Source organism: Podarcis muralis, chromosome 9 (assembly GCF_964188315.1).
Source record: "Podarcis muralis chromosome 9, rPodMur119.hap1.1, whole genome shotgun sequence".
NCBI lineage: Eukaryota > Metazoa > Chordata > Lepidosauria > Squamata > Lacertidae > Podarcis > Podarcis muralis.
In genome coordinates this window covers 45,484,289-45,507,957 of record NC_135663.1, presented here as the reverse complement: position 1 = coordinate 45,507,957, position 23,669 = coordinate 45,484,289, and the positions used below count along the sequence as shown (strand labels likewise).

General features: G+C 39.7%; 1 protein-coding gene across 8 annotated transcripts in view; it reads left to right on the top strand.

Annotated features, from left to right (window-relative positions):
- Positions 1-23,669, top strand: part of NEK1 (NIMA related kinase 1) — a 40,212-nt gene that overhangs the window by 3,515 nt on the left and 13,028 nt on the right. For 5 of the 8 annotated variants that reach the window (XR_013394231.1, XM_028743193.2, XM_028743192.2 and 2 more), the window contains exons 2-26: positions 256-403; positions 485-581; positions 1,601-1,698; positions 1,871-1,954; positions 2,607-2,674; positions 2,752-2,838; positions 4,062-4,116; positions 4,977-5,177; positions 7,292-7,352; positions 8,085-8,239; positions 9,780-9,839; positions 10,097-10,156; positions 10,278-10,325; positions 10,430-10,504; positions 11,941-12,116; positions 12,199-12,327; positions 13,767-13,869; positions 16,794-16,877; positions 17,313-17,396; positions 18,282-18,359; positions 18,999-19,094; positions 20,801-20,953; positions 21,341-21,403; positions 21,501-21,732; positions 22,407-22,559. Coding sequence is in view for 7 of the 8 variants with exons in the window: in XM_028743193.2 (XP_028599026.2) it covers positions 287-403; positions 485-581; positions 1,601-1,698; positions 1,871-1,954; positions 2,607-2,674; positions 2,752-2,838; positions 4,062-4,116; positions 4,977-5,177; positions 7,292-7,352; positions 8,085-8,239; positions 9,780-9,839; positions 10,097-10,156; positions 10,278-10,325; positions 10,430-10,504; positions 11,941-12,116; positions 12,199-12,327; positions 13,767-13,869; positions 16,794-16,877; positions 17,313-17,396; positions 18,282-18,359; positions 18,999-19,094; positions 20,801-20,953; positions 21,341-21,403; positions 21,501-21,732; positions 22,407-22,559 (2,617 nt within the window). In the remaining variant the exon portion in view is untranslated. The remainder of the gene's footprint in view (positions 1-255; positions 404-484; positions 582-1,600; positions 1,699-1,870; positions 1,955-2,606; positions 2,675-2,751; positions 2,839-4,061; positions 4,117-4,976; positions 5,178-7,291; positions 7,353-8,084; positions 8,240-9,779; positions 9,840-10,096; positions 10,157-10,277; positions 10,326-10,429; positions 10,505-11,940; positions 12,117-12,198; positions 12,328-13,766; positions 13,870-16,793; positions 16,878-17,312; positions 17,397-18,281; positions 18,360-18,998; positions 19,095-20,800; positions 20,954-21,340; positions 21,404-21,500; positions 21,733-22,406; positions 22,560-23,669) is intronic. The other 3 variants (XM_077934165.1, XM_077934164.1, XM_028743195.2) reach the window with 3 other exon arrangements.

Below are 23,669 nucleotides of genomic sequence, written 5' to 3'. Positions count from 1 at the left end.
CCTTTGAAAAGCATTTTCCATAGTAATAGCCATGGGATAGAGACAGTGGATGCAAACTACTGTACGGCGTATCTGAAGCAGAAATAATTGCATTCACAGGCTTAGAGACCTTATAATGAAAGGGAATGCTGAAACATTGATGGCATCTAAAAAGACAAGTGATTTGGAAACTGGCTTGTGATGCATAAATTGATCTGGCAGATACAAAAAGAGCAACTTGGTTATTCCGTTAAAAAGCTCCCTTTTTCTCCCTAGCCCATACATAAGGATGCCTTAGAAAAGTACCATGGACAAATATATTAAGGTGCAAAAGATTGGTGAAGGATCTTTTGGAAAAGCAATTCTGGTTAAAGCAAAGGAAAATGGCAAACAATATGTTATTAAGGAGATCAATATATCCAAGGTGAGTCTCTTGAGTTTTATTTCCTTTCATTACATCTTTCCTTATATTTATGTTTTCACAAACAATGCTTTTCTTTTAAAGATGTCGAATAAAGAGAGAGAAGAATCAAGGAGAGAAGTTGCAGTGTTGGCAAACATGAAACATCCGAATATTGTGCTATACAGAGAATCATTTGAAGGTTAGGATTAAAAATAACTTGGCATCTAAAATAAAAAGCTGAACTGGATTGAAGTGCCTGAACTGGGGTTTGTGTGTTGCCAGTTTCCTGTTTAGTATTTCTTGTTGCATGCTGCAGTTCTGTGTGTGTTTACTTAAAAGAGGGGATGGAGAAGAATTTCATTAGGCCCACATTATTAAGCAAACTGACCTAATTTCCATCTCCATTTCCATTATCTTTTGAATATCACACTTCTCTGAACCTTCCCATAGTGTTCTCAGGTCAGAAAAAATAACCAAAATATGTGTGCTTTTTTTAAAAAAAATACTCACTTTATAGTGAAGTATGTTTAGAAATGCATTTCAGATAAGATACATATCTAAATACAAAATTTTGCATGAATTTTCTTTCTTTAAAAATCAGACTAATGTGGAAGTGTGATGATGATGATGATGATATTTTATTTGTACCCCACCCATCTGATTGGGTTGCCTCAGCTCCTCTGGGGAGCTTACAGCATATATAAAAACCATAGTAAAACCATTAAACCTTAAAAAGCTTCTCTATATATGGCTGCCTTCAGATGTCGTTTAAAGGTTATATAATTACTCATATCCTTGATATCTGAGGGGGAGGGCATTCCACAGGAATGGGTGCCACTGCTGAGAAGGCCCTCTGCCTGATTCCCTGTAGCTTTACTTCTCACAGTGTGGGAAATGCCAGAAGGCCCTCAGTGCTGAATCTCAATGTCTGGGATGAACAATGGATGGAATGGACTTACATAAATGAACACATATGAAATTGGCATGGGCCAGAAATAGCATGATCTGACATATCAATTTAAAAGTTAGTCAAATTGATAAGTAGGACCTCCTAATAAATATGGTTGGATTGGGCAGCAAGTCTACCATTTTTCATGTCTCCTGTATGAGTTGGAAAATACACAGTAATGGAAGCTAAACAAATTAAGGGACTGGCCAATGTGATGCATTGTGAAGTGTAAATTAACACTTGTGTGTATTTATTTATTTATTTTACAGAAGGTGGCTGTCTTTACATAGTGATGGACTATTGTGAAGGAGGAGACCTGTTTAAAAAAATTAATACACAGAAAGGTGTATTGTTTTCAGAAGACCAGGTAAAAGGATTTGAGATTTATATTGCTTGATAACTGTAGATGTTCTAGCTCTGATAGACACCCACTATGTCCACAATAATGGCTGGCATTGGTGCCAACCAAAAAATATGTGGTTGTGATTCTGACTTTTGCTTTGCCTCTGAAATGTGATGTCAATTCTAACTTCTTTTAGATCATGGATTGGTTTGTACAGATCTGCTTAGCACTGAAACATGTGCATGACAGAAAAATTTTGCATCGAGACATAAAGTCACAAGTAAGTTCACTGAAACTTTTTTTAAATTGAATGTCAATATTCTAATGGCTAGGCTTTAGCCTACTTTCTTTGAAACACTGATGAGAGAACAAACCTATGTCAGGACTTTCCAGAAAGAACAAGGGTTTGTGCACTTGCAGGCCAAGGCTTACTTCAGATGTAATGCTAAAAGTATGGTTCAACGTTATATGCGCACCAACAAGGTAGCCCCTTCCTCTCCTCCACTTTGTGTACAAGAGAAGAATGAAGTTTTCACTTTTGGTTTGTAATCAACCTTGAGTTTCCTGTTATGTCTGACCCTGAGACACGTTTATTCTAAATATGGTTAGTTTTGACAAACCAAAATGGAATGCACACATTCTCATATTTCCAGTCTAAGCTTATATCTTGGTTTAGAGTGCATGTGATTAGCTTTCAGGTTACATATTGCAATTATGTTCGTGAGCTTTAAGCAGACAGATTTGTCAAAAATTGTTTGGAAATACTCTTAGTTACCAATCAGTTGTTAATAACAACCGACTAAGAAATGTTAATATGCATCCAGCTAAAAGTGGTTTCTTGTAATGATTGGCAAATTTGGTATAAGTTACTTTCTTCTCTACTGAATTTAACTTCGTGTTAGTGTACTGTATTTTTCTTGTTTCTACTCCAGAATATATTTTTAACCAAAGATGGAACAATACAGTTGGGGGACTTTGGAATAGCTCGAGTTCTTAATAGGTAATACTGACATACGTTTTGCGCAATTCACACAGTACTATAAAACATAGTCTAATTCATTATATTTTTATTTTTAGTACAGTGGAACTTGCTCGAACTTGCATAGGAACGCCGTATTACTTGTCACCAGAAATCTGTGAGAATAAGCCTTACAACAATAAAAGGTAGTATTTAGCTATAGGCTTAACTTATTTTTAGTTGTATGTAGATGCCATTGTCTTTTACCGCAATGCAATTTATTCAGCTGACTTCATCATACTGCTGTGTGAAAATACAGGCCAACCTACTTTTATCCAGCCTCAGCATGGGTTATCATTTCGAGGCACTTGCATAACTGAGAGCAATGCAGAGTATCTATTCCATGTAGGGAATGTGCTGGTGAAGCAGATTGCTGTGGCCAGCAGTATTGCGCTCTCCACTAGCTGGTGAGCAGAGGGTTCAGTCCTGCTGGGTGCTGATTTGCCAACACATTCCTTGCAGGGAACACTGGCAAAGCAGATTCCCATCCCCACTGGTCAACACTGACAGGTGCACAATGATGACATCAGGTTACTGATAGGCGGGTGGTCCCACCCCCCCTGTCAGAATTGACTCATGGTGTTAGGGAGAGATAAAGGATTGGCCTGCTGGGCCAAAAATATCCCTTACCCATTATCACTTCCTTCTGGCTGTTAAGAGTAATAGCTATCCTAGGCCAGACTGATATGCTTTGATCCCAAGGCCAGTCCAAGATGTGAACCAGAAGTGGGAAATCTAAATGTCTTCCATATAGCAAAAATAATATAATAATAATTTGACAATTTGGTATCCTTTGGTCATAAATGACAGTTTGCTCATTTATGGAAGTGCGTACCCAATTACACTTCCATAAACGACCTACCTTAACTTTGCACCTGGCCCAGAGAAAAGGGCAAATGATGGATGAGAAAGTCATCTTTTCTAAGGAACCAGCAGAACAAAAAGCTATAAGCAGGCTGATAAGGTCCACATTGTTGCTTAGTTGGTGCATGTTGCACAAGTGAACAGAATTTCAGCCATTGCAATTTACGTTACTGTAGAAGCTTGGATAACCATTTGAATGGCAGAAGTTGCCCCAGCTGAAATGTACATATGTATATAGGCATAGCTGAACTTAATAAGGTGACTGAAAGTAATACAAGCCAACCCAAGTTTCAAGGACAACCTAGACCAGGCATAGGCAAACTCGGCCCTCCGGATGTTTTTGGCCTACAACTCCCATGATCCCTAGCTAACAGGACCAGTGATCAGGGATGATGGGAATTGTAGTCTCAAAACATCTGGAGGGCCGAATTTGCCTATGCCTGAGCTAGACTATTGATCATCTAGGGGTCTGTGCAAACTAATGTTCTGTGTCTTGTTTCTTTAGTGACATATGGGCTCTTGGTTGTGTTCTCTATGAAATGTGCACACTGAAACATGCAGTAAGTCAATATTTCTAAATACTTTATAAACGAAACTCTTTTTTCCAATGCCCAGAAAATGCAATATTTTTAGTTTAGGTATTTTGACATCAAAATCACTTGTGTTTTGCTGATTGTATACTTTTTGTAGTTACGTGGAGGGGTTGGTAGGAGAGAATTGAACTACAGTAATAGATAATTGCATGCCCATGATAAGATTTAAAGGAACAGCATGTGACACAAGTCAAAACCCCAAATACAGCTGTTGGCTTGCTTGGATAACGTACCACATTGTTGATGGGATTTTTAAAAGGGAGAAAATTTCACTCCTCCAAACTTCAGCCTTAGAGCAATTACAGTAAGCCCACAGCTTGCACACATTTAACATGTATGCATTCAGCTTTACATGTGTGGCAATTTTAAAAAAAATAATGGAAAGAGGGTGGGATTCTGGGGGAAATGACTTTGGCAGTCACACCCACCATTGAACCCAATGGGTTTTGACCAGTGCTTTTTTTCTGGGGAGACGCAGAGGTACGTATACCCCTAAACATTTTGTGAATCTAGGTTTGGCCTCATTGAGGGGCAGTATTTCAATATGAGTAGGAAAATGAGAGTACCCCTAAACATTTTTTTAAGAAAAAAAGTACTGGTTGCAATTTTGGCTTTAAGGTAAGAGGGCAGTGGGAAAACAATATGGAAAATCTTTATGGATAAAATGCAAGACTAAAAGCAAATTGAGAATATTTTCTAGAGCACCGAAAATGCATATTAAAGTAATTTTGATTTTTGTAGCGTTAAGAAATTCAGTTGTCTTCTTTTGCTGTTTTGCTGTGGCATTAGTACTGTCTAATACATACAAATTGCATTTATCTCTACAGTTTGAAGCTGGAAATATGAAAAATCTGGTACTCAAGATAATTTCCGGATCATTTCCTCCTGTTTCTGTGCATTATTCCCATGACCTCCGGAGTCTGATTTCACAGTTATTTAAAAGAAATCCTAGGGATAGGCCATCAGTCAACTCCATATTGGAGAAAATTTTTATAGCTAAGCGTATTGAAAAATTTCTAACACCCCAGGTATGTACTTGGACCTATTGTTACAAATGATCTACTGTGCAATAAGTTTTAAGAAGCCCATCATAAATGTGTTGCTTCTGTTAATTAAGAAGTCTTTCGGTTATGTGCAATATATATATGTATCTTAGCAAATTAGGTACTATTGTGTTTTTATGATTATCCTTCTATAGAATAAGAACACTGAAATGCCACTTTACAGCAGTGTGTGTGTGTATATATATATATATATATATTCAAATTCAGACTTTAATTATTTAAGATAAAAAGGTAAAGGGACCCCTGACTATTAGGTCCAGTCATGACCGACTCTGGGGTTGTGGCGCTCATCTCGCTTTATTGGCCGAGGGAGCCGGCGTACAGCTTCCAGGTCATGTGGCCAGCATGACTAAGCCGCTTCTGGTGAAACCAGAGCAGCGCACGGAAACACCGTTTACCTTCCCGCCGGAGCAGTACCTATTTAACTACTTGCACTTTGACGTACTTTCGAACTGCTAGGTTGGCAGGAGCAGGGACCGAGCAACAGGAGCTCACCCCGTCACGGGGATTCGAACCGCCGACCTTCTGATCGGCAAGTCCTAGGCTCTGTGGTTTAACCCACAGCGCCACCCGCGTCCCTAATTATTTAAGATACTTATACATAAATAAAGTAGTTTACTTATACAGGGAGGGATGGGGAACCTCAGGCCCCGGGGTCAAATTCACACCTCTCTATCATGCCCTTGAGACTTTGCCCATGCCATCTTCCCACTGCAGTCACACCCCTCACAGGTCCTGCTCTGTGTCTAGTGATTTTTTACCTCGCTGGAATGTATCCATTAACAGTGACATTATCCCTTGCTTGCCTGAATAGTTGTGTGTGTCTGGTCGCACCCTTTTCCCACATACACCTCTGGAAGTTTGCCCATGAGAGAATGTTCCCCAGCCCTGACATAAAAGAGGGCCTCAACATTTTAGATAAGACTTTGAGATTAGAGTCCTAGTCATATGTGTAAGTAACTTGAATAGAGCATGCTAAAGCATACTTGAACAATATTTTTTGATAATACTTAAATACCTCTCTAATTAGGTACATTTTTTAAAGCATAAAATATCTTAAGTCAAAGCTTAACGGGGTCCCCTCCTCAAGGCACATGGAGAGCTTCCATGGAGGGTTCAGACATACGACCTTTCTTGGCTCATTGAAATGTTGTGTGCTGCTTGTGTGTTCATGGCCACTTATGTGATGAAACGTTATAAAGATTGCAATCCATATCCAACATGTAATAACTTAACATGTATATACTTTGTCTTTGGGAAAAGGGGAATGAGCTTTATATATTTCTTCTTAAGAACTTCCCATGAGTTTGTTCAGGTTCATAACTAGTAAACAGCTTTTTAAAAAGGTATGAACATCCACGTTAGGGTACAAGCTATCTCTGTATATACTCTTCTACAGTGGTACCTCTGGTTCCGAACTTAATTTGTTCCGGAGGTCCGTTCTTAACCTGAAACAGTTCTTAACCTGAGGTACCACTTTAGCTAATGGGGCCTCCCACTGGCCTGCGATTTCTGTTCTCATCCTGAGGTAAAGTTCTTAACCCGAGGTACTACTTCTGGGTTAGCGGAGTCTGTAACCCAAAATGTTTGTAACCTGAGGTACCACTGTATTTTTGGAACAAATGTTTATGGAAACATTTATTCAATTTATTGGTCATTCAGTAACTGTTAGACTCTGAGAGCCAGTGTGGTGTAGTGGTTAAGAGCGGTAGACTCGTAATCTGATGAACTGGGTTCGCGTCTCCGCTCCTCCACATGCAGCTGCTGGGTGACCTTGGGCCAGTCACACTTCATAATAATAATAATAATAATAATAATAATAATATTTATACCCCACCCATCTGGCTGGGTTTCCCCAGCCACTCTGGACGGTTTCCAAAAAAATATTAAAATACTGCAATACATTCTTTGAAGTCTCTCAGCCCCACTCACCTCACAGAGTGTTTGTTATGGGGGAGGAAGGGAAAGGAGATTGTTAGCCGCTTTGAGACTCCTTCGGGTAGTGATAAAGCGGGATATCAAATCCAAACTCTTCTTCTTCTTCTGTGTTACTCTCTAACATAAAATTATTCTTTTAGCTTATTGCAGAAGAATTTAGCCATAAAGTATTTCAGAAGTTTGGACCTCATGCTGGACCAGGTAATATATGAAAAAAATCCTCTTAGGTGCATTTTAGTTGATTCCAATACATCATTGACCTGATCTCTAAACAGAGTATCGGGTGACAGTAGCCAATGCAGAATATTCATGATGTTTAGAGCCCCTAATTTAGAATTCATTTTTATTCATCCAAGATAGCCTATGCATAAGGAAAGGAATCTTCATCTAGAAACTTGGTTTTGAAATGTGTTTTCACAGATCAGCTTTTGTGCACGATAGCAGTACAGTATTAAAGGGAAATTTCTCAAGTTATAAAACTTGCTTATTGTTAACTTACATTACAAGTAATTAGTTTGAAACATTACAATATTGCTTCAAAATCAGTTCCAAATATGTAGCTTATAGCCAGAGCATTTTGAGTTAAGATAATAAACTATTCCTTTTGCCAGGTATGTAGATGAAGATTGCTTTTGGCACATGGCCAGGTTGGGAACAGGTAGACTTGAAAGAAAGAATATAAAAGGTTATCAATCTTTGTCATAAGTAAGTAAGTAAGTTGTGTCTTCTCTTCCTCTTTTCAAATAAGCATTCAACCAGTTCAGTCTTATATGGAGTGTGTTGTACCTAAGCCAAATAATATCAGCATGTCTAACTCTGGATGGGAAGAGAATTATTTTTGAATATTCCTTAGTCTTAGGCCAGATTCCTAAAGAATCCCAGTGTTGTGTAAAGGAGTTCTTTTTGTGTGTGTGTGTGTTCTCTCTTGAATAGCAAAGAGACCAGCTCAAGGACAAAACTTAGCCTCTGCTGCACCAGCTCAAAAAATCACAAAACCTGCTGCTAAATATGGAGTGCCTTTAATGCTTAAGAAGTCTGGGGATGCAGCTAAAAAGCCCTATGAGAAGCCTTCAATTAAATGCCGACAGGTGAGAGAAAGTATTCAGCAGTGAAGCACAAGTATATCTTTTTGATGAGGGGAGTGGAGAAAGTATATGTTGGGACTTCGGTGTTTGTGTTTTTTAAACCTTAACTGCATTTTGTCACGGGCATAGTTTCAGCGACCGATAGATTTCCTTGCAGGAGTGGAAACACGGTATGTAACTAGTCTTTGCAATTGCACTGTGATGCGCATTCAGGTGCAAGGCATCCAATGTGGCATCTGTTGCCTTTCCACCCACTTTCCGGTATAGATTGGCTGTGAATAGTTTTGGACCTGCTCACATATCGCTGCATGCAATTATATCTGCATTAAGGCCCATAACACAGCTGGACGGTGTTATGGCGTGTTTTGGTTCCACCCAGTGTAAAAAGTGTACAAAGACCATATAATAAAATAACAGCAAGTAAACTTTTCCAGTAAACATTCCTGAAAAGAAAACCTAAAATGCTATATCAACAAGCAAGCTTCAAAAACTCAGTGGAATCAAAGTGTTGATTTGGTATTTCAAAGTACTGTATAAAGTGGCACAGCCTAGTGGGTCTTCATGAGTAAGTTCTGATGTTATACTGACCCTGCTGGTACGTGTACCATCTTAAATATTTAGGATCTCATTTGCTTTTTACTTGAGCAGGTTTGTTTTATTTGACTTTTTAAAATTTGTGTCATCTACTGTTGACTTCATCTTTTTTTTTTTTAATTTACAATGTGAGATGCAGCAGGATTGGCTAGGGATCCAATGGATCCTAGGCTGCTCAAGCCCAGCCTTCCCAAAAGCCCTGTTTTAGGGCTTCCTGCCAATTTCTGCCACCAATTGACTGCATCAAATAATCTATAAGCATACCAAGATAGATAGATAGATAGATTAGATAGATAGATAGATAGATAGATAGATAGATAGATATAGTGTCACTCTACTTGGGAAGTCTGTAAAATATTTTCCTTATATGTCCTCATTTCTCTATGCTAAAACAGTGGTAGCTTTTGGCAACTTAGAAATGATCCACGCATGATGTGAAACCAACTGGCTTTTACTTGGCATTAAAAATAGCATGCAATCTTCCATGTGTAAGTTAGTTGGCATGATGTGGCAGGGGAGGAGGAATAGAGATGCGCTTTATTTATGTTTTGTTTTCTATTAACAAAATAACTCTGAAAACAGCAAAATACTTGTGTCAGTATTGCTGTCTTTGGCACGCTGTTGGGCAATCAGATAAATGAATGGATTAAAAATGGTGTTCACTTTTGTCTGTACTGCTGAGAATACATTAAGGCTTCAGTACGTAAGGAGTCAGTGGTACTGAAATCAAATCAAGTCCTAAGTGTAGTTTCCCCACAATAAGATCCACTGACCAAAGTGTGGTTTTTATTTCTCAGTGCACATGGAGAGGCCGAAACTGTAAGATTAATAGCAAGTTTGCAAAGTTAACTTAGTTTATTCCTGCGTTATTGATTCTCCATGTTCAGTTACCTTCTGCAGCACATGGTACATGCATTCCTTCTAATTTGTAGTTTCACTCTTTATTTAGGCCCCTCCACCTCCAGTGAAGAAAGGGAAACCAGTAGAAGAAAGGAGGAAAATGTTTGAGGTATAAAGACATGGAAACTAAGGAAAATAAGCAAAATACTTTTAAATACAAAACAAAACCTTCAAACCTTTCCTCCTTATTTCCTTCCACTAGATATCCTCTAACCTTATTTATATATCTCTTTCTCTCTCTGTGTGTGTGTATATATATAGATATTAAAACCTCTAGAATATGACTCTTACTATGAAGTCCTAACCATCCTGACCTAATTCTCAGGGAATAATGGCTCAGGGTTTGAATCTGTATTTATTTTCCAGGAAGCTGCTAAAAAGAAAAGACACGACATTTTTGAGAAAGACAAAAGACAGCGTGAACAGGTAAATTAAAGAGAGTCACTATTTTTGTTCTGTTTTGAATGATGGAATGCAGGAATATGTCTCATATGTTACCATAGCAGTTGGTTGGCATAATATGTTATCATTTCAAAACATCCTACAGATCAGTTTCCTCAAGGCTGAGCAGATGAGAAGACTTGAGAAGGAAAGGGTAAAATGCTTTTGACTTTCCACTTCTACCCCTAAAGTTTCATCTTCAGAGCATTCATCAATTTTTGGAGTCCCGTTTTCTCACACACATGTCCTCTTTTCCAGATGGAAAGAATAAATAGAGCCAGGGAGCAAGGATGGAGGAATGTGCTCAGTGCAGGTGGAAGTGGTGAAATCAAGGTTGGTAGCTGCTGTTAAATGTATATGCGGACACACCTGTTCTTCCTTATTTCTAACCTTATCAATAATCTGTAGGTGCTTGTCAAGCTCTTACCAGCACCCTTTAGTCCAGAAGAGGGGAATGTTTTTCAGACTGATGCAGCGTTCCTCTGTGGGCAATCTTCCAGAGGCTACATGCCAGTGGTTGGCAGAACCAGAGGCAAAAATGGCAGAGCAATAGGTGGTGTTGGCATCCGTCTGTCTCAAGAGACAATGGAGTGCACCTCTGGGGGCAAAGTCCAACTGCTGTGTTAGCAACACCAAAGTGACCTCCCTGGGGCACAAGCCTGGGCAGTGTTTATGGAGGTTCTGGGCTGCTCAGATGACAAGGCCTTCCTCTCGTCCTCACTGATGCGGTCCAAAGGAGCAATACGTTTAGCACCAGCTTGGAGTTGCCAGGAGGAGGCGTACAAGGCACCATCCAACAATCTTGGGGACTCCACTCCGGATTTGTGTAGGGTTTACTCTTTAGCCTTTTCTTCTCCCAAAGATATCCAGCAAGGTTTAGATTCCCTCTACAGTACGTGTAGAAACCGCCTTCTTGAACAATGGACCCAGTATTGTTATCTTTGTACAGTTGGTTCCATTCTAGCCATGTGAAAGTCATATATATATATACACACACACACACCTCCCTCCCATCTAAGCAGGCAAGAAGCATTATCACAGTGCAGCCACAAATGCTTCAAAGATTCTCAAGGCAAACGTTCTTGAGGGCAAAGCGGGGGGGGGGGGGGTTGGCCCGAGGAGAGTCCTGAGGACTGGATAGGGCATTCTGGAGGACCACGTTTTGTGTTGGGTGCAAAATAGCATAAGATACAATGGGAACCGCCCCCCAAAACCCCCACCTTTGCTGGTGTTTGTTTTTTAGCCTTTGTTAAGTTGTAGTTTTCAACTAGGTCCAATCCAAAACTGCAAGGATGAAGGCTGCACATTTTTTCATGTTACAGTGAATTTATTTGTGTGGGTTTCTATAAGCATTGCAGAAGATGCAATCCTACGAAAGCACAATGTTGATCAGAACATGCTGTGAGATGAATGCATGTGTAGATCCTATGCTCTGGTCAAAAGAGAGACACTTAACAGTGCTGTAGATGGCACTCTTCATCAAATAATATGTAACATTTCTATTTTTTAAAGGAAGCCACAAGGCAGATAGGAATAAATGCACAAGTGTGTATGGGTCTCCGTTGCTGATAGTAATCAGATAATTGTCAGAAATTACTGAAAGCCACTTTGTATCACCAACTAGCCGGATATTGTAATACAGAAGTCACTTTTATGTTTAGAGGTTCTTAATTACAATATATAAATCTGACTTTTATTACCTTAAGGAGAGCAGGTGCTGCCAATTCTCATTGGAATCATAACATGAGAGCTTATTCTTAAATTCCTAGGCTCCGTTTTTTGGAGGCGGAGGAGCTGTTGTGCCTTTACCTGTGCCTGGTCGAGGACAATATGAACACTATCATGCTATTTTTGATCAGATGCAGCAACAAAAGGAAAATATTAAAGTAACAGAGGGAAGAGATGCTGAATTGAGAGAGAAACATGGTCCAGAACCTATTGAAAGGTATGTCTGCCTTCGTTAAAAAGCAAAGAGCAAGTCATTCTAGATGAAAGTAATGAAAATTGCTATGCATATTTATCTACAGAGGACCACCTGGAATTCATGCAGGAGTTCCTAATGGGCCTGCAGTTCATCATCATTCACCTGATGCTGATGCAATTAGGAAAAGAATGAAAAGATTGGAGGAGGTGTCTAGACAAGCCAATGCAAACAGGTTGGACTGATGATGTGTGGATCTGTCCTGTGTGTGTAGGTTTCTGTCACTGTCTGTTTAGTTTAATAACTAACACTAGAGTGTGAATGACAGTCTTAGATACACCATAATCATCTGCCCACCTATCTAGATGAGAGTTGTTATATGATATTACTAATTTCTTTAGGAACCAAAATGCTTACCTATTTAATAAGTTAACAAGCTTGCACAAGTATATTGTGCAAGCAGTATAACAATTGCAGGGGAGGGTCCAATTAAAAAAAGTGCCTAATTATCCTCAATTTATATTTCCTAGATTATGTAATCCAGAGCAGTAAACTTCAACTTTTTTCAGATTACGCAGCTTTAACCCAAACATTAGGGGATTCATTTCACAGTGTTTTACCCATATATTTGTGTGGTGGTAATGTTGTGAGCCACGCTAGGGCAAGGCCCAGTATTTGAAGACCAATGACCCATTGGATAGCAACAACATTGTTGTATCTGGCTATTGTCCAAGATGATACATTTACTTCACACATCATGGGTTGCCCCTTTTTAAGGCCTCTAGAGTTGCTTGCCTGTATGACAGGCAACAGAAACTGGCAGGATGAGGCTTGAAGAACATGGATTTAAGATTTTATTGTACACTTCTGCTGCAATACCGCTGTTGTCTTTTATAATTGTAATTTCTCTTCCAGTGCTTATGATGCAAATAGTATATTATGGAAAATACATTTCAGCCTTAAACAAAAATAGACCTCTTTTTAAGCTGTCAGGATTGCTTCTTGTTTAAATTTGTCTTCCAAAGCAGTTCCAAGAGGGTAGAAAAACCTTCCCAACCTCATTGTCACTAGACGTTTTTGACTGCAACTCCCCTCATCCATGGTTATCAACCATGTCATCTGAGACTTGTGGGAGTTGGGAATCTAAAACCTTCGGAGGGCACCAGGTTGGGGAAGGCTGGGGTAGGCATTTGTGTGCTTTCATTGCAATCTAAAAACTCTCAGACAAATGAAAATTGCAGGAAGGGTGTTTTTTCCTTGAGGACCAGGGTTGGAAAACCTGATGTCCTCTAGATGTTGGACTCCAACTTCCATTGCCACCAGCCAGAACGGCCCAATGGTCAGGGATGATAGAAGGCTGAAAGCCTGGCTAAAGAGCATCCATGACCATCAGCTCTAGGACCTTGCCCAAGAAAGAAAACTTACACTTGACCCATCCTGTACAGTGGTTAGCAGAATATATTTCTAAATGTACTTGACTGTCGCTTGCTAGCCACCTGTTGTATTACGTGCTTATCTTGGATCAATAAAGTGCTGAATGATGTCGCTGCATTTATTTGAAGTCTGCTGAAATCTTAAATTCAGTATATTTTTCCTACTAGTTTCCAGTTCCTCTTCTTGGTTATATATATATTTTTTTTCAAGTAAATCAAACTCGTAAAATGTTTTACTCAGGCAAAAAGGATGGGTAGCCGCAGAAAGAGCTAAACAAGTTGAGGAATTCTGGCAACGGAAGAGAGAAGCCATGCAAAACAAAGCTCGTGCTGAAGGACATATGGTATGAAATTTTACTTTCCTACTGTATCAACATTTGAATTCTATTTTTTTAACAGTTAACTTCCACATGAACTTGTAAAATCTATTAATCTCTGCAGCAGGGCAGTAGTAATTCTTAAACTTTAGGATTGTGTTAGAAGTAATCCACAAAAATTAGATTCTGCATCTTCCCAGTAGTTGACTTGCTTCCTATATCTATATTGAATCTTATTTTCTATTTGAGCTGGTGGTATGAGACAGTAGCTTGCAAATCATGCAATCCAAAGAAGTATCTTTGAGTTAACAGAAGAATTTGCACAATGAAATTTCTCCCTCCTCCTGATTACGGCTGCAATCCTGACCATGTCTGCTCAGAAGCAAGTCCCATTGAGTTCAGTAGAACTTGCAGTTAGGAAAATGAGGCTAGGATTGTATCTGAAAAGTTTTTTCCTGGTGTTGCACCAGTATTTAAGGATGGCTTGCCAGGTAGGGTGGAGAGCTGCTCTCAGGAGGAGAAACCCTTGCAGCGTATATAGACTTTGGTATGCAGCTCTTTGGGGTGACCAAGGTACTTGGTCAGTTCAAAGTTCAGCTATGCAGCACATGCTCTTTTAGCCACTGAAGCTTTGCATGTGAAAAATTCATTGACGTGTTTCAGGTTTAATGGAAAATCATGGCTATGAGTAAGCCATGCTGAACCTCAGACTTATGTCCTTTCCCCTCTTCCTTTTTCATGTGCAAGAGAGCAGAAACAAACAAGCCACCGTTCCCAAAGTATAGGCATTACAGGAAGCCCTGGTTTGTTCAAAATTGTGACCAGAAACCTTCCAGTTAGCTTCTAACATGCAAAGGAGAGCAGGATGGGGGAGCTGAAAAGATCAGAACCTACTGTGACTTGTTTAAGCACCAGGAAAGCATAGCTTCCTACTATATATATAAACTGAGCCAGGACATGGGTGTTGCTGTGGTCTAAACCACTGAGCCTCTTGGGCTTGCTGATCAGAAGGTTGGCAGTTTGAATACCTTCCCATAAACTGAGCCATTGTTGTATTTTCCTTCTGGTTCATGCCATGCATAACCACTGTGCTCAAGTATTCATGTTACCTTGGGCATGGGGAAAACAACAACAAAATCTGAATTAAAAATGCTTTGAGTTTCTCACTGCAAATCTGTTGCCAACTTTGGGGGTTCGGCACTCAGATACGAAAATCAAGTTTAAATCATTATTATAAAAAGTCTTTGACTTTTCTCCCCAAGACATTATAAATCCAAAGGTAGCCTGAAATCTGTTTTGGTTGATATTATGGTGGTGGCTTCTGTGGTCCACACCCATTCCATGTCACAGACACATGTCTTCATGCTTTAGAGCATTTGCTGGCAGATACTTTCTCTACTCATGACAAAATGTGTCTACACCATAAAATGAGAACATTCCTGATAATCTCTGCAGGTCAAAGAGTGAGGTGTGGCTAGACAGAGGAATATTAGTGTAGAAAGAAGAATTTAATGATCCTTTTTATAGTTTGCATACACTTAAAGAGTTTCCCATTGCTTTTTTAAAAAAGAAAACTACTATTAGCATATGAGTTACGCTGTCTCGGAGGTGGCAGTGATCTGTACATCCACAAAACCCCATTTCCATATGAAGGGAAATAGAGCAATGTTTTATTTCCCAAATAGGAGGAGCAAATGCCATGGCATGGCAAATTGTCACCTGAATTTCCATTACCTTTCCTGTTCGCCTTCCTTCAATCTCTGATAGTGAAATCTGTGTCATGTTTTTCAGGCTGGAATGAACCACCCATCTATTTTTGAAACAGTAGCTCCATCTAAAAAGCCTATAACTTACATTAGGACAAGTTCACACGCTTTTCTTCTCGGTCCTAGAGTAATAGATAATTTTAGAGAGGTTTTAAGGTGCTGCTATCAGTAAATTAATAGGAGAGAAATGGGAGCACTCTGACAACTTGGAAACTTTTATGCGCTACAGCCAATATCATCTATGCATGCAACACAGGTTTTTGTACCAGTCAGTACAGTATCTACCTGCATGCAATTATGAGCCAGTTTGAAAGCAGCATCCCATTTGGATGCAGAACAGCTGTGCAGAAACAGATATGAAAAGCCCACACTTTAGAAACAGTGGGAGTTTGTTATATTTTACACTTTAATTAGGTGTAAGGGGAGAAATGTTGCTGCTTAGTCTTCCCACCATGTGGATGAACTACTTGACTGCCTGGCTTAGTACTCAGGGAGTGTGGCTCAGAGCTTGTTCTGGAATCAAGCAGACTTTACTCGCTCTAGATCAAACTATCCTATCAAAGGACCCAAATCTTTGCTGCCTTCTGCAGAAACAGCAAAAGAAGAGATCACCTCTGTGATTATTACCCCTGTGTAGTATTGGTAAGAATTTGACTGACTAAACAAATTATTGCCTTTCCAAAATTACCCAAGTGCACCATATTAAATCAATAGCAACAAATTTCAATACTTTATCACCTATAATATGCCACTCGGGCAGCGATATGCATTTATGCCACCACAATCGCTTGAAGATTTTTGGAAGGTTTCTGAGGGGGATTTAACCCAAAGCATGCATGTTAAACCATGTTGCAATAAAGCTTTGTTTTCATTTAAACAAAGTGTTGACACTTGACTCAATATACAGCAATTATACACTAATAATTCATTGTGGCAGTGAAGTTCCAACAGTGCATGCCAAAGTTCTAAACTGAACAGATGTTACAGTCTTAAAGGCACAGTCTAAAATATGAGATACAAAGAAACAAGAAAAGTGAAGCTTGGGTAATTAAATAACGCAGAGTGTATTTTTGCTTTATCTTAGCCATTCATTGAGAGAAAAAATAGTAGATGTTGATAAATATAAGGTTAGATAATGTGGTGGCCCCAACCGGTCTTGAATTTAATACATTAAATGGTGAACAGGGCACCCTGCAAAACCTGACAGCTATCTATGGAGGCAGGCCCATTTCTTCAAGAGGAAGGAAAGCCAGAAACAAGGAGGAAGAGGTATGCTTCCTGCATGTTTTCTGCCTTCATTGCACATATAGAACCCTTTCCTGCCTCATTTTTTCTGCATGGGTTGTCATGTATAATCAGAGGAAAGGCCCCTCCTTGGCATTCTAATTAGTTTCAACTTGCAACTCCTAGAGTTGTCCCATAGATGAATTAACATACCTGTCACATAAGTTTGTCACGAAAAGTGAATCATTCCTATTCCCTTAAAACAGAATTTGCCCTCATTGTCTTTTAATAGCTCTCCTCCACAACTCCTAGGCCACCAGCGATGGGTCTGCTGAAATCACTTAGAAGTATAGCGTTGATACTCTTCCATAAGAAGTTGTTCCATTAATTTCCCACTCTGTGAAATTGACATACATTGTTTAAGTTATGTATTGCTGCAACTTTCCTCTGACACTTTTTTAAAATTTTATGTTCCTTCAGGAATACTTGGCAAGACTAAGGCAAATTAGACTTCAAAACTTCAACGAACGCCAGCAAATTAAAGCTAAACTTCGTGGAGAAAAGGCAAGGATTCTAACCATGAAGGCATTTTATTATAGCTCCGTTCGCCTTGTTTTCTGCTTTGTTAGATGAAACTGAATTGTTTATTCTGAGCTTGACAAGTGGAGCTCCACTGATTCTGATGTCGAGGTGGCAATCTTCTTGATGTCCAGCTCTTCAAGGAAAGGCTTTATGCCTCCATGGCTGCATGCAAAGCATTTGCTTTACTCAGTTATGGCCCTTATCAGTGAGCCAAGTGTTCAAATGCTCATGTGGCTGCTTGGAAATTTGAGACGGAGTTCTAAGAGTTGATGCAACATGTGGCCAGGCTACTAAAGATTGGCTCTTTTTGATCCTGCAGCGCTCAGTCCATATGGCTCCCCACTGGTTATAGTTGTCTCGTGGCAAGTTTTTAAATGAATACCATATTGCAGGGCATCTTGTAATTCCACCCTAAGATTCTTGCTTCTCATTTTGTTTCAGTTATGAAAATGGAAAAAGACCCCCCCCCCCACAAAAAAAGGAAAAAGACTCCATACATATGCATAGAACATAAATGATTATATTAGACTTCAGAACTGGGAGTTGTAAAGACTCTGATATGACTAATTTTAATTTACTGGAATATTTGCGAGCATTTTTGGAAAGTGTACCAAAATTCCGGTTAGGTCACATTTCCCTGGGGTTAAATTATTAGGAATTTCCAAAGGAAATCCTCTCAAAATTGTATGCATTATCATGCTTCTAAATCCTGTCAAGACTATGAAACTATAATATATAGCCTCAAGAGCTCCCTGCATAAAATTTAATGAAACTTATGAGATTTAAAAAATTATTGGTATAGCTTGCAGTGTTCTCTTCTGTTACTAGTCTGCTAAGTATATAAATTTGAGAATAACTGTTTTACAGAATGAAGCTTGTGGTTCTCCTGTACAAGAAATAGATGAAGAAGCAGAGCTAAGGCGTAAGAAAATTGAAGCGCTAAAGGTAATGGTGAAAGAGTGGTAGAGGAGAACTTGCTGCGTTGATTTACAAAAAAAAGGGTGGGTGAAAACAGAACAGCCAATAGAGCTGTTTCGTACACTGTTCTGCACATACTAGCATTAAGACCTTGCTGAGTATCACAATGGATGGCAAGTTCCATCACATTTTGAGAATTTTTTTCATGGAAGATCAACGCAGGAACATTTATGGTGTAGGGCCAGGAAGTGAAGTGAGATGGGGAACAGTGCAGGGACCATTGGTGCTGGCCACATTGGTGCACATGGCCCTTGCCATGCCTGCTGCATCTCATCAGTTGCCATTGGGAACCTTCAGGAGCATGTTCAGTATTCCTTGCCTGGTGCTGCTGTAGCTCCTCCTCATCTTTCTGTGCCTCTCCAGCTACTGTCTTGTAGCGCTATACGAAGCTGCAACCGTGATGGAGGGTATCGCATTGATCCTGAAATGTGTTTTCTGTAAAGTCTGGAAATTATTGAGCAAAAGTGTATATGGGGTTTTCTAATGTAGACTTCAAGAAGAGCCACGTAAGTAATTGCTGGTGCAACATATTGTACATGCACTGGTCTTTAGAACGCAGAGTGCCCCTTGCTGAAAAGTTGCTCTCTTTTTTGGTCACATTACAAGGCACAAGCAAATGCCCGGGCTGCAGTCCTGAAAGAACAGCTAGAACGGAAGAGAAAAGAAGCATACGAAAGGGAGAGGAGAGCTTGGGAAGAGCATGTAAGAAAGATGAATTTTGACACTTCCTCTCTGCTGATGCAATTTCCACTTAGAAGCTTAGATTAGTATTGTTTAATTTCTTCTTGTATCTCCAGAGGTCTTGAAGTAAGTGTTGACAGCCTGGTGTCTTTTGCATACTAGTTTTCGTTCATTTCGTTCATTTTTAGCATTAGTGTGCTCTTGTGCTCTAGTGTGTGATGGGATCTAGGGCCTAGAACAGGCATAGGCAAACTCAGCTCTCCAGATGTTTTGGGACTACAACTCCCATCATCCCTAGCTAACAGGACCAGTGGTCAAGGATGATGGGAGTTGTAGTTCCAAAACATCTGGAGGGCCGAGTTTGCCTATGCCTGGCCTAGAACATATCTACCCAATCTTGTTTGGGTAGAAAAAGTAGTAGAGTCTGCTGGATTATAACATATACTTCAGACCAGGAGCACTTTAATGATGCCACAATGTGCATGAATTTCTTCTCGTAGTGGACTGGTATGTTTATCTTCCCATGTAGTACTGAGAAAAGCACAAGAATGTGGATAAGAAATAGAGGATCATCACCATTGCCCACATAAACATTTTAAAGAGCCCCCAAACTGCTTCCGCCTCCCCAGTTGCACAACACCAAAAATATACAAATAGCACTACATCACTTCTGGAGTGATTGGGGATGTTCTAGGAACTCTAAAAAAAATGTGTATTTCACAAAAGTTAAGTTCCTTTTTGTGTTTAATGACTCTGTGCTATGCTGCATGTGGAGATGCAGCAAGTTGCCAGAGAGCAAAGAACACTCACCACTAGCAACCTAAACTACTGCTCTATTCTAATAATAGTAGATCCAGGGAGTTCATATCTGACTGTCATGTCCATGGAATAGGACCAATTTTTACAAAATCTAAATAGTTGAATGATCATGTCTTAATTAAAGAAGAAAACAAGTGATAGAATTTGGTCAGTTAATCAGTCTGAAGCTGCTGGTTTTTTTTAAAAAAAAAGAAAAGCTCTTACAGCTTTATATTTTTCTGTGATAGCTGGCTGGGAAGGAATGAAACTGTTCTACCCTTTTCTATTTGGTTGTTACAAAATGGTAGCTTTTGATTTTAGAGGCTGTCTTGCATAGGAGAGTCAAAATCTCAGAGGAAAGTTAAAACTACAAGGGGATGTTTTTCATCAAGTTGTGCCCTGGAGGCTCAAAAGTTCAGCCTAGGAGCCTGATTCATTAAGAAGAAATAGAAACTTAATCAGGAGTCTACTCGCTTTATGATTAGCCAAAAGGTAAGGAAGGGGAGAGAATATATTGTACAGAAGTGAAGCTAGAAAATTGGGTGGTTAGTTGTGAAGTCAGGAACTTGGAGAGTTGCAAGACAGAAAACGGTCTAGAATATTTTGAGTGCTGAGTGGTTGAAGGCATAGCTGGACACTGCAGCAGACAAAAGCTAGGAGAAGACCACAAAGTGACCTATTAGCTAAACAGAGGGATGCAAATTAATAAGCATTGGTGTGGTTAGGGAAACAGTCTAGACTATGTATAGCTGGATGCATTTATCTCTTTATATCCACTTGGTGGCAGTGGTGATGAAGGAAGAGCTGGTTGGTTTTGCTGGTTTGCTTGCCTCCCTTCCCTCTCACCATGCAGCCTACAGGCTGTGCCCTTACACTAACACTTCATCATTGCCATGTGAAACGTAGCACATTTTACTTTATACCCACAGCTGGTAGCCAAAGGGATAAAGAACCCCATGGGAGCTGCAGAATTAAGTCCCACACATGGCAAACAAGAAGGTGGAGGTTCCCCTACCAGGCTGATGAAGCCCATTTCACCACAAATCATCTCCATGACATCCGCTTTGAAGGAAGTGGGCGCGGTAAGTCGTATATTTCAAAGCAGTAACCACATGTATCTCCATTCAGTGTGCAAGTGTCAGGAAGGGAATATGATTCTCAGTGCTCCTCTCAAGAATGAAAATTGTCTGTGCACGCACAAAACCACTACTGTATTGTGTTCTACATGCTTTTTAAACACACAAATTGATTTGTGTGAAAAATTGGCATGAAAATTGGCCTTCTCATAGATTAACATTGCCATTGTAGGAATTCTGCCTGCAAGGAATACGTCAACAATAGTATGCTGAAACATTCACTGCACAGCTGTTAATGGCAAGCATTGTTTCCCCCTCTGTTCTTTCTTGTACTAATTACTGTATTTGACACAGTCTTTCATGTTGTTTTGTTGCATGTTTTGGATTTTAAAGGATGAAAATGCGTCGGTCATCCAAGAAGCCTCAGTAGAAGCAAAACCTGATGTTGCTTTTCAAGTAAGTTAAATTACTTCAGCTTTGTTCTATACTTTGGTTTTTTAGAGGTTTTGCTTTTTATGTAATGGGTTGTTTTGTTGTTTCTTTCCTGCTTCAGAACAAGCGAAACATACTCCGAAGACTGAATGAAAACCTTAAAGCACAGGTAGATATAAAAGAGGAAAATGAACCTAAAGACATCTGTGAGGTAGCTCTGCCTGATGAGAAGAACCAGCATCAAGAAGAAAATCATCCGGTTCCACCTGATCGTAAGAAATGGGAGGCTGGGGCTCAACTTGTGGTTCCTCTAGCACAATTAACAATGGAAGCATCTTTCACTGGTACAGAGGGTAAGTTGACTTCGTTTAAGTTTGTTAATCAAATCAAGTGAATTGCAAAGATTGCACTTACTAGGTAATGCAATCCTACTTAAGTTAGTCTTGAACTTGCTTCCTCAAAGATTTGTAAGTTGCAAACTGTTCGGTCACATAGCTTCAGTAGACCCAATCTTTCTCCTAAGTCTACTCTCCATTCAGAAGTCCTTTTCTCTCCCTTCCTTCCTCCCCCACCCTAATTATGTCACAAATTGTTAGCAGCTGTGTGTTCCCCAACTGGCAGTGAACAAGGTGCAGACCTTTCGCAGTGTTTCACATCCAGTGGTTAGCAACTTGAAACTTTCTCCGATTCATTGCTTTTGCTGTAGAAAATATATAACAGAAAGGAAATATTAATTCTCAGATTTCTGTAGCCAAATCTTGATCTAATTTCATTGTATTTAATCTAATCTAATTGCACTGAATCAGAATGTTTTGTTTTAATAAACATTTGTATTGGCTTTTATCTGTGTATCGTAGAAGCCTTTGCAGCCCATTTTGTTCTCTTTATACCCTTCAAGAATAAATTAAATTGGGATGGTATGTTCTTTACTGACAGATCATTACTCTTTTGTCTTTCATTGAAAATAAGGGGGGAGGAAGCCCTTCCTAAAGCTTTTTATGTCAACGTGTTAAATATTTCCCTACAGCACAGACATTAGGAGAGGTTATTAAGCTAGACGCTGCTGAACCCCAACGAAAAGTCTGGGGCAAAAGCCCCACCGATTCAGTGTTGAAGATACTTGGAGAGGCTGAGTTACAACTTCAGACTGATCTGCTAGATGACCTAAGTATTACCAACGGTAAGGAGAAGCTGAAGCTATGTTAAGTTTTAAAAAACTTGTATCAGGCTTATATTTTGCACTGAATCTTTCATGAGTGGTGGTTTAGGATAGACCTTTGGGACGCGGGTGGCGCTGTGGGTAAAAGCCTCAGCACCTAGGACTTGCCGATTGAAAGGTCGGCGGTTCGAATCCCCGCAGCGGGGTGCGCTCCCGTCGCTCGGTCCCAGCGCCTGCCAACCTAGCAGTTCGAAAGCACCCCCGGATGCAAGTAGATAAATAGGGACCGCTTACTAGTGGGAAGGTAAACAGCGTTCCGTGTGCTGCGCTGGCTTGCCAGATGCAGCTTGTCACGCTGGCCACGTGACCCGGAAGTGTCTGCGGACAGCACTGGCCCCCGGCCTCTTAAGTGAGATGGGCGCACAACCCTAGAGTCTGTCAAGACTGGCCCATACGGGCAGGGGTACCTTTGCCTTTACCTTTACCTTGGACTACTAATTTCCATTTATCCTTGATTTAATAACAGAGTAAAGCTTCCATTCTGAATAAAACCTGTTCTTGTTCTCTTTAACCCCAAGCAGTAGCAGTTCAAATCCAGGCACCTCTTGCACTGTGAATCATTGTCTAGAATCTGTTTTCTCTCTTCTACTTACAGTGACACATTAAATTGGACTTTAATACATGGAGTGAAATTACAGGGGACCAAAACAGGCATAGTAAAAAGGAAATCATTTTATTATGATGAAAAATCAAATTACCATTTGATAGGTTAATAAGAATTTTAAGGCACACTTTAATTTGTTGAAGTGTTTTCACTATTTAATACAGACTTGATGCCATTTTAAAATATGTATTTTCTTAAAAACTGTTCCCTTTAATATTCCTGAGTATAAAAGACTGGAACTTAACGGTCTCATACAATTAAAAAAATGCATACAATTTCCAGCTGTTTATGTAAGACTAAAAACAATTCACTTTCGGACCCATTTGAATGTTGCAATAAACCACAGTTTGTCTTAAATTGGGGTGGCTAATCCCTTGTTTGGTGGCCTTCAAGCAACTTTTTCTTCTCATCTAAGACCCTACTGAATTAATCAGTAGCTCTATATATCTATATCTATATCTATATCT